Source organism: Rhinatrema bivittatum, chromosome 7 (assembly GCF_901001135.1).
Source record: "Rhinatrema bivittatum chromosome 7, aRhiBiv1.1, whole genome shotgun sequence".
Classification (NCBI taxonomy): domain Eukaryota; kingdom Metazoa; phylum Chordata; class Amphibia; order Gymnophiona; family Rhinatrematidae; genus Rhinatrema; species Rhinatrema bivittatum.
The window spans coordinates 223849673-223865259 of NC_042621.1; the positions used below are offsets into that span (position 1 = coordinate 223849673).

The 15587-nt window shown below is 43.2% G+C and overlaps 1 protein-coding gene across 1 annotated transcript in view; it reads right to left on the bottom strand.

Annotated features, from left to right (window-relative positions):
* Window positions 1-15587, bottom strand: part of PDE6C (phosphodiesterase 6C) — a 118789-nt gene that overhangs the window by 40627 nt on the left and 62575 nt on the right. The window contains 2 exon segments of the mRNA XM_029610719.1: window positions 4791-4854; window positions 4944-5051. Coding sequence (XP_029466579.1) covers window positions 4791-4854; window positions 4944-5051 — 172 coding nt within the window.

Below are 15587 nucleotides of genomic sequence, written 5' to 3' on the forward strand. Positions count from 1 at the left end.
CGCAGTATTCGGAATTCAATGACATTTTTTCAAAGAAGAAAGTCGACTCCTTGCTTCCTCATAGAGAGTAGGATTGCGCCATCGAATTGTTACCGAATGCCAAACCACCCCATTGAAGGGGTATACCTCTTATCTCCTCCGGAAACGAAAGCAACATTGGAGTACATTCAAGAGAATCTGGACAAAGGGTTCATCTGTCACTCCACATCCACAGCAGGCGCAGGGTTCTTCTTTGTTGGTAAGAAGGACAGGTCTCTCCACACCTGCATAGACCATCGGGGCCTAAATGTGAATACTAAAAAGGATCACTATCACCTTACCCTTAATCTTGGAGTTGTTTGACCAGCTGCAGGGAGCAAAAATCTTCTCCAAACTGGACCTATTGGGGGCTTACAATTTAATTCGTATCTGATACAGCGATGAGTGGAAAACAGCCTTCAACACAAGAGATGGTCACTACGAGTACCTGGTGATGCCCTTTAAGTTATGCAATGCTCCAGCCATGTTCCAAAACATGGCGAACAAGATCTTCTGGGACATTCTCTATCAATGTATTGTGTTGACAACATCCTAATCTTTTCCTAGGATCTTGCGTCACATCGCCAGGACGTCCGCATTGGAGTCCGCTGGGTGCTCCAATGTCTCCGGGACAACCAGCTATATGCCAAGCTAGAAAAATGCTTATTTGAAAGGGAGAGCCTCCCTTTCCTTGGATACATCATCTCCAGTAAGGGCTTAAGCATGGACTCCGACAAACTTAAAGAGTATCTAGGACTAGCCTCAGCCAAGTGGACTGCAGGCTCTGCAATGATTCCTGGGCTTCGCTAACTATTACAGACATGTTATTAACTACTCCTCCAAGATAGCCACACCTCTCACTGCACTCACATGAAAAGGAGCCAACATCAAACTCTGGCCACCGGAAGCCGTGACGGCCTTTCAAGACCTAAAGGCAGCCTGCTTGCTGAGCCCTGCCTTCATCACCCGGATCCCACGCATCCCTTCATTGTTGCAGTAGATACCTCCTCCATGGGGATAGGGGCCATCTTAAGTCAGCACTCCTCCAAAGGCATCCTACACCTCTGTTGAACACAATTATGAGATGGGTGATAGAGAGCTTCTGGCAATCAAATTGGCTTTAAAAGAGTGATGTCACTGGTTGGAGGGAGCACAACATTGGATAACCATTTACACCAACCATAAAAACTTGGAGTACTTCCATCAATCACAATGTCTCAATGCCTGACAGGCCTGCTAGTCCTTATTTTTTTTGCCCGCTTCAATTTCGAGCTCAGATATAGACCCGCAACCAAGAATGCTCATGCAGATGTTCTTTCCCACTCGTTTCTGACTCAAGACATCTTGGAACCTCTCAGACACATCATTAAATCAGCTCGGATCCTCCTCACTTCCACCATGACCATCCCACCAGGGAAAACAGTCGTTCCCCACAAACTTTGAGAAGAAGTGTTAAAATGGTCCTACGATTCACGCATTGCAGGTCACCCTGGATGAGCCTGGACTCTTGCGTTGCTCCAACAATACTACTGGTGGTCCCAAATGCAGAAAGATGTCCGGGTCTATGTGGACTCCTGGCCCACTGCGCGCAGCAGAAACCATTGACAGGACAAGCCTGGGGGCTATTATAGCCATTGCCATTCCCCAGGGAACCTTGACCCATTTGTCCACAGACTTTGTAGTGGATCTCCCCCTCTCTAACGGCAATACAGTTATTTGGGTTATAGTTGATTGCTTCTTTAAGGTTGCTCATTTCACTCCACTCTGGAGCTGGCTTGAATTTTCACTCAGCATATTTTTCATCTCCATGGATTGCCTAGACGCATTGTCTCAGATCGAGGTACCCAGTTTATGGCTAAATACCTGCAATCCCTATGCAAAAAATTCAACATCTCACTAGACTTCATAATGGCCCACCACCCTCAAGCTAATGGACAATCTGAACAGACCAATCACACTTTTAAAAACTTTCTACGAGCCTATACCTATGCCCGCCAGGATGATTGGCATTTCTGCTCCCATGGGCAGAATTCTTTCACAATTTCCACGTTTGCACAGCCACAGGATCTTCCACTTTCAAACTTGTATATGGGCAACAACCACGGCCTCCTTTGCCAATTCCTCTGACCATCCCTTCACCCATGATGCACATGACTGCTCAGGAACTCCAAGAACTTTGGAAAAACACCACAGAGATGCTTCAGATGGTGGCCAAGAAAACCACTGATAGGCACCGGAGACCAGCACCTCAATTTAAGCCAGGGGAAAAAGTCTGGATCAATACCTGCCATATTCATCTTCATAAATTCTCTATGTGCCTCGCCCCTCAATATATCGGGCCTTTCCCAATTTTACGGCATGTGGGGCCAGTAACTTACCAGCTACAACTACCTATCTCCCTAGGCATACACAATGTCTTCCATGTTTCTTTACTAAAACTATTAATTCTCTCATGGCCCTCAAGAAGACCACCGGGACCACAAGAATTCTCCTCTGAGGAGGACAATACCTATTAGGTAAAAGATGTGTTGAATATCCTACAACAAGGCAAGAGATGGGAATACCTTATCTCCTGGGAGGGACATGGCCCTGAAGAGAACACATGGGAACCCACCTTCAATATACTGAAAAAAAAACCTCCTCAAAGAATTCCATGCCACACACCCCAAGAAACCTACACCCTCAGGAGGGGGGTTTAGAAAGAGTACTGTTGCGCATGCTGGCTTGTGGTCTCCCATGAGCCGCTGCACTCATCTCCAGCCCTGGGACCCTGCTTTGATTACCTGGCACCGGGGGATGCCCCCAACAGTGGACACAGCTGAATGCCGCTGTCTATTGCCCACGCCACGCTCCTCCTGGGCCCGATGCAGCCATCCTGGCTTCCTCCTAGGTATGCATGTGCCTGATCGTGCTCTTCTTGAAAGGGCCAGTGGCGGGAATGGGACTGGGACCCCCAGTGATGACATCACCAATGGGGCCTACTTAAAGCTCTCTCCTGCAATACCTGCTTGCCTCGCCAATAAGTCCACTACCCTCCAGTAGAGCTAATTGCATCAGCGTTGTTCCTGCAATCCAGTCCTGTTCCTGGTTCTGTGTGGCTGTCTCTCCATGTCCTGGTCTTCCTCTCATCTTTTCTTCATAGTCAGTCTTCAGTCTTTGGTAGTCAGTGTCTCCTGTGGTCTCCTGTCCTTCTGTTCAATGTTCTCTGTTGTACTCCAAGCTTGACCCTGGGATCTAGTCTTTGATGTTGCTGACTCTCTGCCTGCCTCTGACCTTGGACCTCACTTTGCTTGTGTCTGAACTCCACCTGCCTTGCCTGGACCATGACTCTGAGTTTCTCCACCCTCCTTATGACCTTCTGCCTGGACCACGACACCGTGAAGTCTCAGCTTGCCTGGGACCTCCACCTGGGCCACTAACCTGAGGTCCTCCAATTGCCACAAACCATCGCCACCCCATGCTCTGGACCAACCCGGCTTCCCTACTGCACTGCCTGTGATATCTTTACCTCTACGATTCTCCATCAGCACAGAGGCCTACACCTAAGACTCAACCTAAGGGGAATGTGGGCTGGTATTGGTAAAGCTCCATTTGGGCTTCAGCCAGCTCCACCTGCTGACGGTGGGGACCTGCAGGGCCCCTCTACACAGGTAGTGCCAACTCCCCCTCAGCTATGCTGCTGAATATCTGTGCACAAATTGCTACTTAGTCGGATAAATTAAATCCCGCTGTTAGACCTGCTCTATATCAGGTCTAACTTATCTGGTCAACTTATCCGATATTCAGCTTTATCTGGTTAAGTAGCCTCCCCACTCAATTTGCCCATTACCTGCACCCAAAATATTCAGCTATCTTCTTAGCCACATAAATACTTATCCAACTAAGTGGTGAATATTCAACAGCAGTCACTTAGCCAGACAAGTCACTACTTATCTGGCTAATTAGCCCTAAATATTGGCATCCAGAATTCTTCCAGGTTAGTTGAATTGTTTGAAGAATCTATTTTGAAGATGTCTGCACATTTCTAGGTATTAACAACCCCTTTTTTCTGAAAAAATGAAATAAAATGTGTAGGCAGATTACAAAGCAATATATCTTTTTGTCAGTTTAATAAACATCCAATCTTACAATTGGCTAAAGATAAGCAGAGAGCATTCCCTTATCCCTGTTTCTTTCCACATCCATTATCAAAGTGTAAATGTATGGTATGCACTGTGCCAAAAGCACTGGGTAGCAACTTGTGAGTTAGAACAGTGACACTGTAAATTCAGATTAAATCCATTATTTATTTGTTTATTTATTTATTTGTTATTTTTATATGCCGACATTCGATCAGAGATATCACATCAGTTTACATTCAGGTACTGTGGGTGTTTTCCTATCCCCAGAGGGCTTACAATCTACGTTTTGTACCCGAGGCGATGGAGGGAAAAATGACTTGCCCAAGGTCACTAAGGGCCATATTTAGTTGGTTACTTAGAGGGAGAGGGAGGTTTTATAATACGGTGGATTTTTATACAGTGGTTATATAACAAGGGGACTATGTACAAAGGTTATACACCATGGTTGTATGTTGAGGATTATTACAAGGGCTCTGTAACTACGCCCTAGGGTTGTGCGCCATTTCAGAAAGCTGCGTAGAATTACTAGCATTAGACCAAATAGAGAATTACAAGAAGAGAAGGATACATGTTTCAGGATTGGAGATGGAAAATGCTGCCTTGAACTGTGGTGTATTTTTGCATACTCTGCATATTTCACATCGCACCTACCTTACTTTGCACCTCCCATGGTTTAGTTATTGCAGATAAGTCACATCCTGTCATCATCATTGCCCTTTAAAAAAAAAGAAAAGTTGCATCATCACCAGCCAACCCAATGACCTGAAGTGGTGGTCTGGAAGGAGAACATGCCAAACTGCTTACATGATGACTTCTTTTTTGGTGGGGTCAGAGGTTATATACTTTACTACTTCTTCTTCAGTATGCATCTGCTCTGTTGCATCAACAATTTTTTGAAACATAGTTCTTTTCCTGTTAAAGAAATGGGCCAATATTATATATAGAGTGAAATAATGAGACTATTAAAAAAAAAATGCTTCAATATTTTAAAAAATTGATTCCTTTCAGGAAATGAATGGGAAGACAACAGTACAAGCATCAATGGCAGTGCAAGCTCTGAGTTACAGTGAAATTGTGGACCAGTTTAGAGAAACTGTTCAAAACTAAGGGCCGGATTTTAAAAGGGTTACGTGCGTAACCGGCCTTACGTGTGCTGGGCCTATTTTAAAAAGGCCCGACGATGTGCATAAAGCCCCGGGAGGCGTGTAAGTCCTGGGGCTTTACAAAAGGGGCGGTCCAGGGGCAAGGCCAGAGGCCTCTGATGTATGCTGTGTCAGAGGATCATGTGCCAGCAGGCTGCTGGCATGCGCAACTTGCGCCTGCCTGGAGGCGTGCACAAAAGGTAAGACAAGAGTTGGGGGGGGGGGTTAGAGTAGGGCTGGGGTGGGAAAGGTTAGGGGAAGGTGTGGGAAGGTTAGGTTAGGAGGAAGGGAATGGAGGAAGGCAGCGCGGCTTGGAGCACACGCGGTGCACAATTGTGCCCCCCCCTTGCACGCACCGACCCTGGATTTGCGCGCGCATGTTATGAAATCGGGTGTACATGTGTACACGCCGGGTAGCGCGCGCAATGTAGGCCGCGCGCGCTTCTTTTAAAATCTACCCTAAATGTTCTGACTAGATCCAGTCAGACAATTCCATTTTTCAATTTATATAAGAAATGCTAAAAGTTTTACTGCTAAAAAAAAAAAAAATACAAGCATAGTAGGCCTTATTCAAAAAGTACATTTTCCCATTCGCTTCCTGGGAAAAAAATTCTTTATTGAATAAAACCCCTTATCTTTTTTTACCATTTTTTGTGACAGAAATTTACAAGGCAGTATTTACTCCATATTTTAAACATTTTACAAATTTGTGTTTGAGATGTTTTGTAAAGAGCTCAAAATAAAACTGAATTTTTAATGCTAAGATTTGTAGGTCAACCTAGTGAAAGATGAACCAGATCCTTAAAGGAACGCCACCAAGCTTAACATGTAGAGCCAGTCACTTGGGTAAATCAGCCTGGTTGAAATTTGCCCTTCTCTATCCGGTTCAAAATACATAAGGGCTTCCATGGCTGGTATAAAGAGAGGTGGGGGGGGGGGGGGGGCATTCTTAGGTCAGGAAGGAAAGCAGCATGCATACATTTTATTTCCAAATATTCATGCACTATTTTGCCCCCAGTCAGCCATCAACACAAATAGCAGGTGGAGAGGTACATGGATTGTTGCCCTATAAAAATTAGTTGCACAGTATGCAAGGAGAAAAGTCCACCTGTACTTTGCAATTAGTCAGGCTATTCAAAATGGGCCCCCATAATGGGAAAAAAGGGTTCCCCCCCATTCAAGGATGCAGAAGTCAGACAGAGATGTAGCAGGAGGCCATAAAAGGACCATGAAGGCAACACTACCTCCTCTCCCTCAGCAGGACTTTCTTTAACAGTGCAGGGATGGGCTGGAGAGAATTGTAATTTACAATCCTTCCCCTTTAACTGTGTGGGTGACAGTCTGCTTCCACTCAGAAAAGTGCTGTGGGACAGAAAGAAAGTGTCCTCTTCAGTCAGGTGCTTTTACAATGCCTATTGGAAGATCTGGGCCTGTATATAAATCATCATTTTATTTATTTATTTATTTATTTATTTATTTATTATTTTTATATACTGACATTCATCTCAATATATAAAAATCATGTTTGCGTATCTCTGTCTATCTTCTGTATATGTGTGTCCCCCAACTAATAACTTTTGAACTATTTTGTCTAATTTCTTTCAAATTTCTGCCACAGAGAGTAGAGTACCCTGTAACCCCTGGCTCACACTTTTCATGTGTCCCAGATATCTATGTCACTTAGAAACCCTGTTTCTTTTCCTTTCCTTTAGAGAAACAGGCCAGTTCAGTTGTAATCTCAGAGAGTTCAGATCATTCTGAAAGTTGTCCTGCCATTGGTTGACATTGAGAATTTTGAAAGCCATCTTGCCATTTGTTAATACCTGATAATTATCTAAAAAATAAATAAATAAACATTTGTTTCGCCTATAATGAAATAATCAAGCTAGGTGAATTGCAATCATTAATAAAAACAACAATTACAATATACAATTAAAATAAAATGAAATAAAAACATTATAAAAGCATATTCATAGTCACTTATTCATTAGAAAATATTTCACAGAATAGAATACTCTTCAACTGCTTTCTAAATACTTTAAAATCCTGCACAAGTCACAAATTCTCAGGAAGCATATTCCAATGAGAAGGGCCAGTAACTGACAGAGCTTGCTTACATGTAGATTGTAAATGCGCTACTCTAAAATCAGGAACCTCAAGAAGGTAAGAGCTAGAGGAGCGCAAAACTCGAGGAGTATGATGATTGTTAGGAATGTGGACCCTTAAGCCGAGGTGAGGTTGTTGCTACCCCCAGGGAGTGGCTCCTGGAAGTCCTTGTCATTAGTGAGGCAGTACTAAGGAGGAAGGCCCAACTGGAACTTCATCTATACCAGTTTCCCTGCAGGTTGAGCCCTTGGGTATGGGGGCCGACAGGATTTAGGCGCAGACCTTCCTGGTGATGTCTGTAGGCGATGAGAGGTGGCACCAGAGAGGTCCAGGTGAAGAGGCCGGCAGTGATCAGGCAGAGTCAAGTACCAGGCAAGGAGTCAGGGCAGGCGGAGATCAAGCAGTCGAGAACCAGGCAAGGAGTCAAGGCAGGCGGAGATCAAGCAGTGTTGAGTACCAGGCAAGGAGTCAGGGCAGGCGGAGTTCGAGCAGAGTCGAGTACCAGGCAAGGCGTCGGAACAGAGAGGCAATCCAGGAGACGAGGAGCAAGGCAGGGACTGGAGGCAGGAACTGAGGAGCAGGAGCGAGGCAAGATGAGAACAGGAACATAGGAACCAGGAACGCAGGCAACTCACATTCTACAAGAGAGCAGAACCCGTTGCTGAGGCGAATTGTGAGCGGAGAGGCAGGGTTTAAATACTCAGCCAGCCTGACGTCTTCAGCCTGGGCCGCAGGGAACTTTCCCGCCGTTAGCCCTTTAAATCCTGTGACTCAGCATGCATCTAGGGGGACAACCACGAGGAGCAGGAGTCAGCGGCCATTCAGGACGCCGCAAGATCAGGCCGCGAGCGGGGTCTGTAGCTGGGAGCAGCTGGCGCAGGTGAGGGGGCCCAGTTTTGGACTGGCACAGCCAGGATTCCTAACAATGATGAATCAACTCAGACAAATATTTAGGGGCATCTTTTTTTAAGAGCTTTTATATACTAAAGTTAAAACCTTAAATTTCAGAAGCTGCATAACTGGTAACCAGTACAAACGTTTTAAAACCAGTGGTCAAACAAGGAAACTAGCCATCATTAAATGTTCATGGAGGTCCTTATTTCTTTGTATAAATTTGTAAGAGTTAGAGCCTTGGCTCTCCACTTTACAGTGGCTGACATTTGTTTATGGTTTTAGAGCTAGGGCAGGCAAACTATGGCCCATGGCCCAGAATCAGCCCATCTCCCCTTTTTTTTTTCTGGCCTACTTAATTGATTCACAATCTTCATTGTTTCTGGCCCCTGCCAGTGATCTGGCCTGTCATCATCAGCGACAGCCTGACGTCACACACATCAGGGCTATGTTGATGACATCGGACCGGGGAATCAGTGGGCTAGAGACAATAAAACATCACATTGGGCAGGCTGGCACGAGGACTTGGCTTAGCGCTGCAAAAGTGGCAAAGGAAGCTTAGAGCAGGAGCAGAGTCGTTTCAGGCCGACCAGTGGTGAAGTTCCAGTGAGCAGCGGTAGTCTTGGGGATGCTCCCACTGCTGCTGTAGTGATTGGCTGGGCCCAGCAGTGACATCACCAGCAGCACCATGAATCCAGAAGTGGGACCCAGGACGCAGCACCGCCGGTACCGCCCATAGGGGATATTTAAAAAAAAAAAAAAATTGAAAAAGGGACAGAAATTTTAGGCAAGTCCCCGCCATATTGCTAAATATCTGGGCAAACCTGGAAGTAGATTTGGGGCACTGCAGCGGTAAAGTTAATTTAAATAAAGAATGAGGGCAAGTTTTAGTAGCCCTCATTCACCCCTGCCACCCCTTTAATGCCCCAGGGAGGATTTATTTGGCACAGGAGGCCTCATGAAAATCACACCAGTTGGGAGGTGGGGATGCCCACCTCCTATGGGAAACAGATGCTGGGGAATGTGTTTCCTCCTGCTACTTCTGTCCCTGCAGGGCTCATTTACTTATGATCTAGTTGCTGCTTTTATTATTTTCTTTTCAATTTTAAATGAACATATTGCTGGCCTTCTTTCATTTCTCCCTGATGGGAACTCTGAGGGGAAAACCCCGACTGGAGTTTTGAGGGGACCTTCATGGTACCTGGTGTAGGCAAGAGTCACATGCGTGGCCCTGTCTCAAAAACGTTTCCCCAACTCTGTTTTAAAGTGATAGTGGGATTTAACAGGATGGGCCAATCATGTTGTTTCAATTTGCATATGCTTGTTGCTGAACAATGGGAAGATGTCAAAAGTACAAAAATCTTGCAAAAGTGACCCAATCACTATAAAAGGTTTACATTAAGATTTCATTGAATTTTTATACAGATTACATTTAAGGTCTATGCTTGCTATGGGGAAAAAAATCTTAACTGATACTTTTTATTTAATTACCTGGTTTACTTTCATTTTCTTTGTCATGCTGCAACAAATAATAGGGAGGGGCCCTGTGCTCAGCCAGTTCCAAATGAGTTATAGTCTGTTGTAACCGGCATATCTTTGCTGCTGCATTGCATTAGAACAGTAAATCACGTTTTCCACTATATCAGCCTTTACTGTATCTCTTTGAATTGCTTTTGCAAATAATAGAAAGCATGAAAATATTGATAATTGCCTTGTGTTATAGGGAGAATTATGGTTTTTTAAATGCATCAGTAGAAAGACCAGAAGTGCATTATGTATGAATAATTCATCACCTTTCTGCCAATAATAAAGGAAGAAATTAAAGTGAAGGGCTTTGCACAAAGCTTAAAGAGCATTTAAGAAAGCTCAGATGAACAAATGTGTGAACTGAACTTTAAAATGCAAAGGTTTATGGAAGTCTCTTCAACATGACAAGACAAAACTTGCTGCAAAGTCATACATCGGGCCTGAGCCTGGACCCCAACACTTGATCCCCGACAGAGCAAGTACATTTTTTTAACATTTTTGGGGTCTCGGTCAAGGTCCTAGTATAAGGCCTGGTCCTCTACCGAGACCCTGGTGTCGCGCTCAGGCCTAGGACGTGGCTCCGACGTTGGACCATGGCCTATGCCTAGGCTGAGGCCCTTGCTTTGGGCCTTGGCTTATTCCCTAGGTGAGGCCCCGGCTTTGGGCCTGGGCCTAGGCCTAGGCCTAGGCTTAACAGATCAATTTTGTTTTCAAAATTAATCATGAAAACAAATGAAATGTTGTCAGATTTTCAATCGTTTTGTTTAAATAACAAAATGAAACAAAATAGGAAATTTTGCCTAATTTCTTATTTCCTTTCTCCTGAATTCCCATCCCTAGCCTTTATTACATCCTCTGGCAATGAATTCCAGAGCTTAATTGACTAAGAATGCCTGCCGATTTTGTACTTTGTACTCACCTATTTTTGTATATAGTTGATTGTATCCATTTAATGTTTGGAATACTGCATCGCCTTACCAGTATTTTACCCCCCCCTGTTTAATGTATTCTTATGGTTACATGTAAGGGCCCCCGCCCGAAAGTTATTTATATTCTGCTGTTATATGTAAGGGCTCCGCCCAAAAGCTTTTGTTCTTTGTGAACCGATGTGATGTGCATACGAACATCGGTATATAAGAGACTTTAAATAAATAAATAAATAAATAATTGTGTGTTGAATAAAAAAATATTTTCTCCAATTTATTTTAAATGTGCTACTTATTAACTTCATGGAGTGTCCCCTAGTCTTTATTTTTGAGAGAGTAAACAACTGATTCCCATGTACTTGTTCTACTCCACTCATTATTTTATAGACCTCTATCATATCTCCCCTCAGCCATCTCATCTCCAAGCTGTAGATCCCTGACCTCTTTAACCTTTCCTCGTAGGGGAATCGTTCCATTCCCTTTTTCATTTTGGTCACTGTTCTCTGTACCTTTTCTTTTTTTTTTAAACTTTTTATTTATGCTATTTTCATATTACAGTATCCAAGAAAAATTCTTGAAAATGAAAACAGAGGTGGACATTAAAAACAAAATTTAGGAAATAATCAAGAAAATGTAAAATATCAATTCCAATCCAAGTCCACAATAATGGGAATCCAGACACAGTTCAAGGATAATAAAGAAAAAGTTGACACTAACAGGGGCTCTTACTATTTACAGGATTTCAATTTGCCTATCTAAAAAGATAACATAGCTGCAGTCTGAGGAGAAATATCTCCCAATGGAATCTTATCACTTAAGAAATGAGACAATTGAGCAGGCTAGAAAAAAGTATAAGATACATCTCTAAGAAGATTGCACCTAGTTGGAGAACTCTAGAGAAACCGCTGCCTCTTTTTCTGAATTTGTCTGGCCACATCTGGAAAAACTATAACTTTAAAATTAAGGAAAGTTTCAGCTTGATGTCTAAAAAAACAACCTCAGTATCCAATCTCTATCCGACTCTGAGTGGCCCCTTTGCTATCAGAAGTCTCCAGTATTGCCGAGATATTATCCAGTTTTGTTGAAGGCAAAGCTGAAAATCTAACAGGCCAACCATTTTCCCTCTTTAATGAACACAGATAGTATGCCTTAGAAATTGAAGGAACAGCTTCAATACTTCCAAAAAGTATCATATCCTCGGGTAAGAGATATCTTGGGAAAACTAATAAATCTCAAATTCCTTCCTCTCATAGAATTCTCGATATTTTCCATCTTACTAGAAAGTAAGATAATAGATTCTTGTGATGATTTAACACAGTTACGTAGATCAGTTTGTTGTCCTGTATTAGTTTTAGAAAATTGCAAAACTTTCACTCGGGTCTCAAGATCAGAACATTTTGTGACCAAAGGATTCAGTTGCACCATAACGGAGGATCCTAGCCCTTCTATGGCCTCCCAAAATTACTCTAAAGTAAACTGAGATGGTCTTACCATTGAGAAGCAAACCAAAGGGGATATAACTTTAGTGGCAAGTTTGAGAGAATGAAGCAGTCCTTCTTTGACACACTGACCGCTTAAGGCAGAAAAACCCCCTGGACCTCCAGAGATGGCTGGACTGGCAAGCGCACTCAAACACTGCTCCGCTTTCTCTGCAGGGAGTGTAACTGCGTCAGCAGCATCAGCCCACCACACCTTTGATGGTGGAGCCAGGTTCTGAGCTGCTGCAGGATTCACAGGAGGGGTCCTTTCAATCGAGAAAGTGATGTTAGTGAATCTGGAGGAGAGACAAGTACATCTTCTCGAGCAAACCTTAGTGATTCAACTCCTGATTTTAGTGTCTCCTGCACAACGTGGGCATCCATGGGGTCAGCAAGGTGGGAGTCTGGAGGGATAGTAGAGACTGGTTTCCTTAGCCCTTCTCTTCCAACCAGAGTGAGGCATATCCAAGATAAAAAAAAAAAAGTTAATGAATTCTGAGGAAATCCACACCATGCTGAAAAGTGTTACAATGCCATCTTGGATTCTGTTTCTCTCAGTACCTTTTCTAGTTCCACTATATCTTTTTTGAGATTCAGCAACCAGAATTGCATACACTATTCTAGGTACAGTTGCACCATGTAGCGATTCAGAAGTAGTATGATATTCTTCATTTTATTCTCTGTTCCTTCCCTAATAATTCCTAACATTCTATTTGCTTTTTTGAATGCTGCTACACACTGAGTTCAGGATTTCATTGTATTGTCCACGATGATGCCTAGTTCCCTTTCCTGGGTGGTGACTCCTAATGTGGTCCCACCCAAACTGCCCCGGGATTTACGCGAGTCCTGGGGCATATGCACGCCGGCGGCCTTTGCAAAATAGGTGCGCCGGCGCGCGAGTGCCCTGCGCGCGTAAATCCGACCGGATTTACGCGCGCAGGGCTTTTAAAATCCGGCCCTATGTGTTTAAGCTTTGTGCTTATAATTTCATTCGCATAGATTTTGAAACAGAATGCTTATTTTTCGACTAAAAAAGAAAAAAAAATGTTTAAATCAATTTTTAGAGACATGGTCCGTTTGGGCTATATATAAAGCGCGCATGCACCAGCCTTTTTGTGAGAGTCAGAAGGAGTGGGTTCACCTTGATATCTAGACTGGGAGTCTTCTTGAGAAAAGTATGTGAGTACAATATTTATTATTATTTTTATTTTTATTTATTTATTTATTATTTTTTATATACCGACATTCGATCTGAGATATCACATCGGTTTACATTTGGGTACTGTAGGTATTTCCCTATCCCCAGAGGGCTTACAGTCTAAGGCCTGGATTTATCAAAATGCAGTAAGTACCGCATGCGATAGCAAAAGGGGTGTGTTTTATGCTAATATAGTATTTATCACATTTTGCGATAATTACCTGTGCGAAGAGCTAAGTTAGTGCACATTGTGATACCATTTCATATTCTGCAATAAGTGCCAAACCTGATGTATTTCCTGCATTCAACCACTGGGGGACCTGTTTTTCAATGATCCCAGACACACCAGAGAGAGAGAGAGTGAGAGAGCGAGAGAGAGAGAGCCTGGCCATAATAGCATGTCCCATAGATAGGTATTTGTATCCCTAGGATAGGCCCACCTAGTAACTCGAGGTGGGGATTAGGTAAGAGTGTAGGGGGTTAGGGGCCGCTTTCACATTCTACATGAGACGTACGAACAGAACAGTGGTCTCTTGTGAAGATTTGCTGGCCTTCGGAGTGAGGAAACTCACTCAAAGATGAGATTTGGGCAAGGGTCTCTCAACCTAGCTTGATGTTACCAGTCCATCAAGCTAGGTTGAGAGACCCTTGCCCAAATCTCATCTTTGAGTGAGTTTCCTCACTCCGAAGGCCAGCAAATCTTCACAAGAGACCACTGTTCTGTTCGTACGTCTCATGTAGAATGTGAAAGCGACCCCTAACCCCCTACACTCTTACCTAATCCCCACCTTCTCTCTCTCTCTCCCTCCCTCAAATCCTCTGAAATAAGCCTTACGGGACACATCACAAATGGTGATAAACCCTTTCCGCATGGTCACGGTCGCTATCGCACCGCCTAACGCATTTGAAAAAGGTGTAGCTAAAAATCTGCGTTATGGCTGTGCGATACTCTTCGCAGAGAGCCTAACCCAGCTCACTCTCCGCCCCTACTCCTCCCATTTTTGGAATTTGCATCGCACCATACGATATGGTGCGATCGCATGTGTTAAAGGCCTATCGCATGTGAAAACGGGGCTTTTCGCATGCGATAAGCCCTTAACGCATGCGAAAACGCCTTACCGCATTTTGAAAAATTACCCCCTAAGTTTTGTACTTGGGTGGTGACTCCTAATGTAGATAAAGGAGATGTAATGTTTTGTTTTCATGGTTTGGCAATAATATAATTTTAATGTTTTGCAGAAATAGCCCCAAATGGCAGTGGCACCACCACAGTTTAAAGCATGGAAAGTTAAGTTGCATATTTTGCCCTGAAGCAGCCATCGGGTGAAACGCTGGCAGTGTCAGCTATTTGGTTTTTCAACTCGACAGCGAAGGGACAGAAAGTTCTGAGATAAGTTTCTCATTTTTATCTTACAGAATAAAAACTGTGTAAGAAGGTTGGTTGGAGGTTTTTTAGACCGATGATTAAAACACCTAATCATACGTTGTTAGTTTCGGCTTTTCCTCCTTATTTAAAAAAAAAAAAAAAAAAAAGGGTATTGCTCATATTATGTCAAATTGATTAGGCAATTTATTGTGGTTTATTCTTTGAGTTTCAATTGCCTTTTGGCTTTGTGATTGGATTTCTTCATAAGTCAAAACTTATCCAGCTATGCTGAAAATACATGCTGATTACCTTTTAGATATGCAAGCATGTTGTTGGGTAGATTTACACATATTTTATATACTTTGTGTGAATTTGCACGCATGATATCAAATACATGTGCATGTGCACACACATCCATATAGTTGCATGTATAGACACGCTCATGCATTTTTTAAAAATTATTCTCCCTGACTTTCCGCAATGGCCTTGTGTTCCCTAAATGTCCTTTTGCTCTATCTAGTGGTCCAACCAACTTCCTCACAAGTTTTCTACTTCAGGTGAATTTGAAAAAGTTTTTATTCTGAGTTTTTGCCTCTACGGCAAGCTTCTTTTCAAATTCTCTTTTTGCCTGCCTTATCAGTTTTTTGTGTCTAACTTTCCAATGCTCACACATTTTCCCATTTTCTTCATATATTTTTTTTTTTGCTTCTCTATATTTCAATCAAAAGCCCTTACTTGTGACCACCTGGAATTTTACTCACTATTGCCCAAATATTTTCCACCAAAAAAGCACTAAATGATCCAGTATTGATTC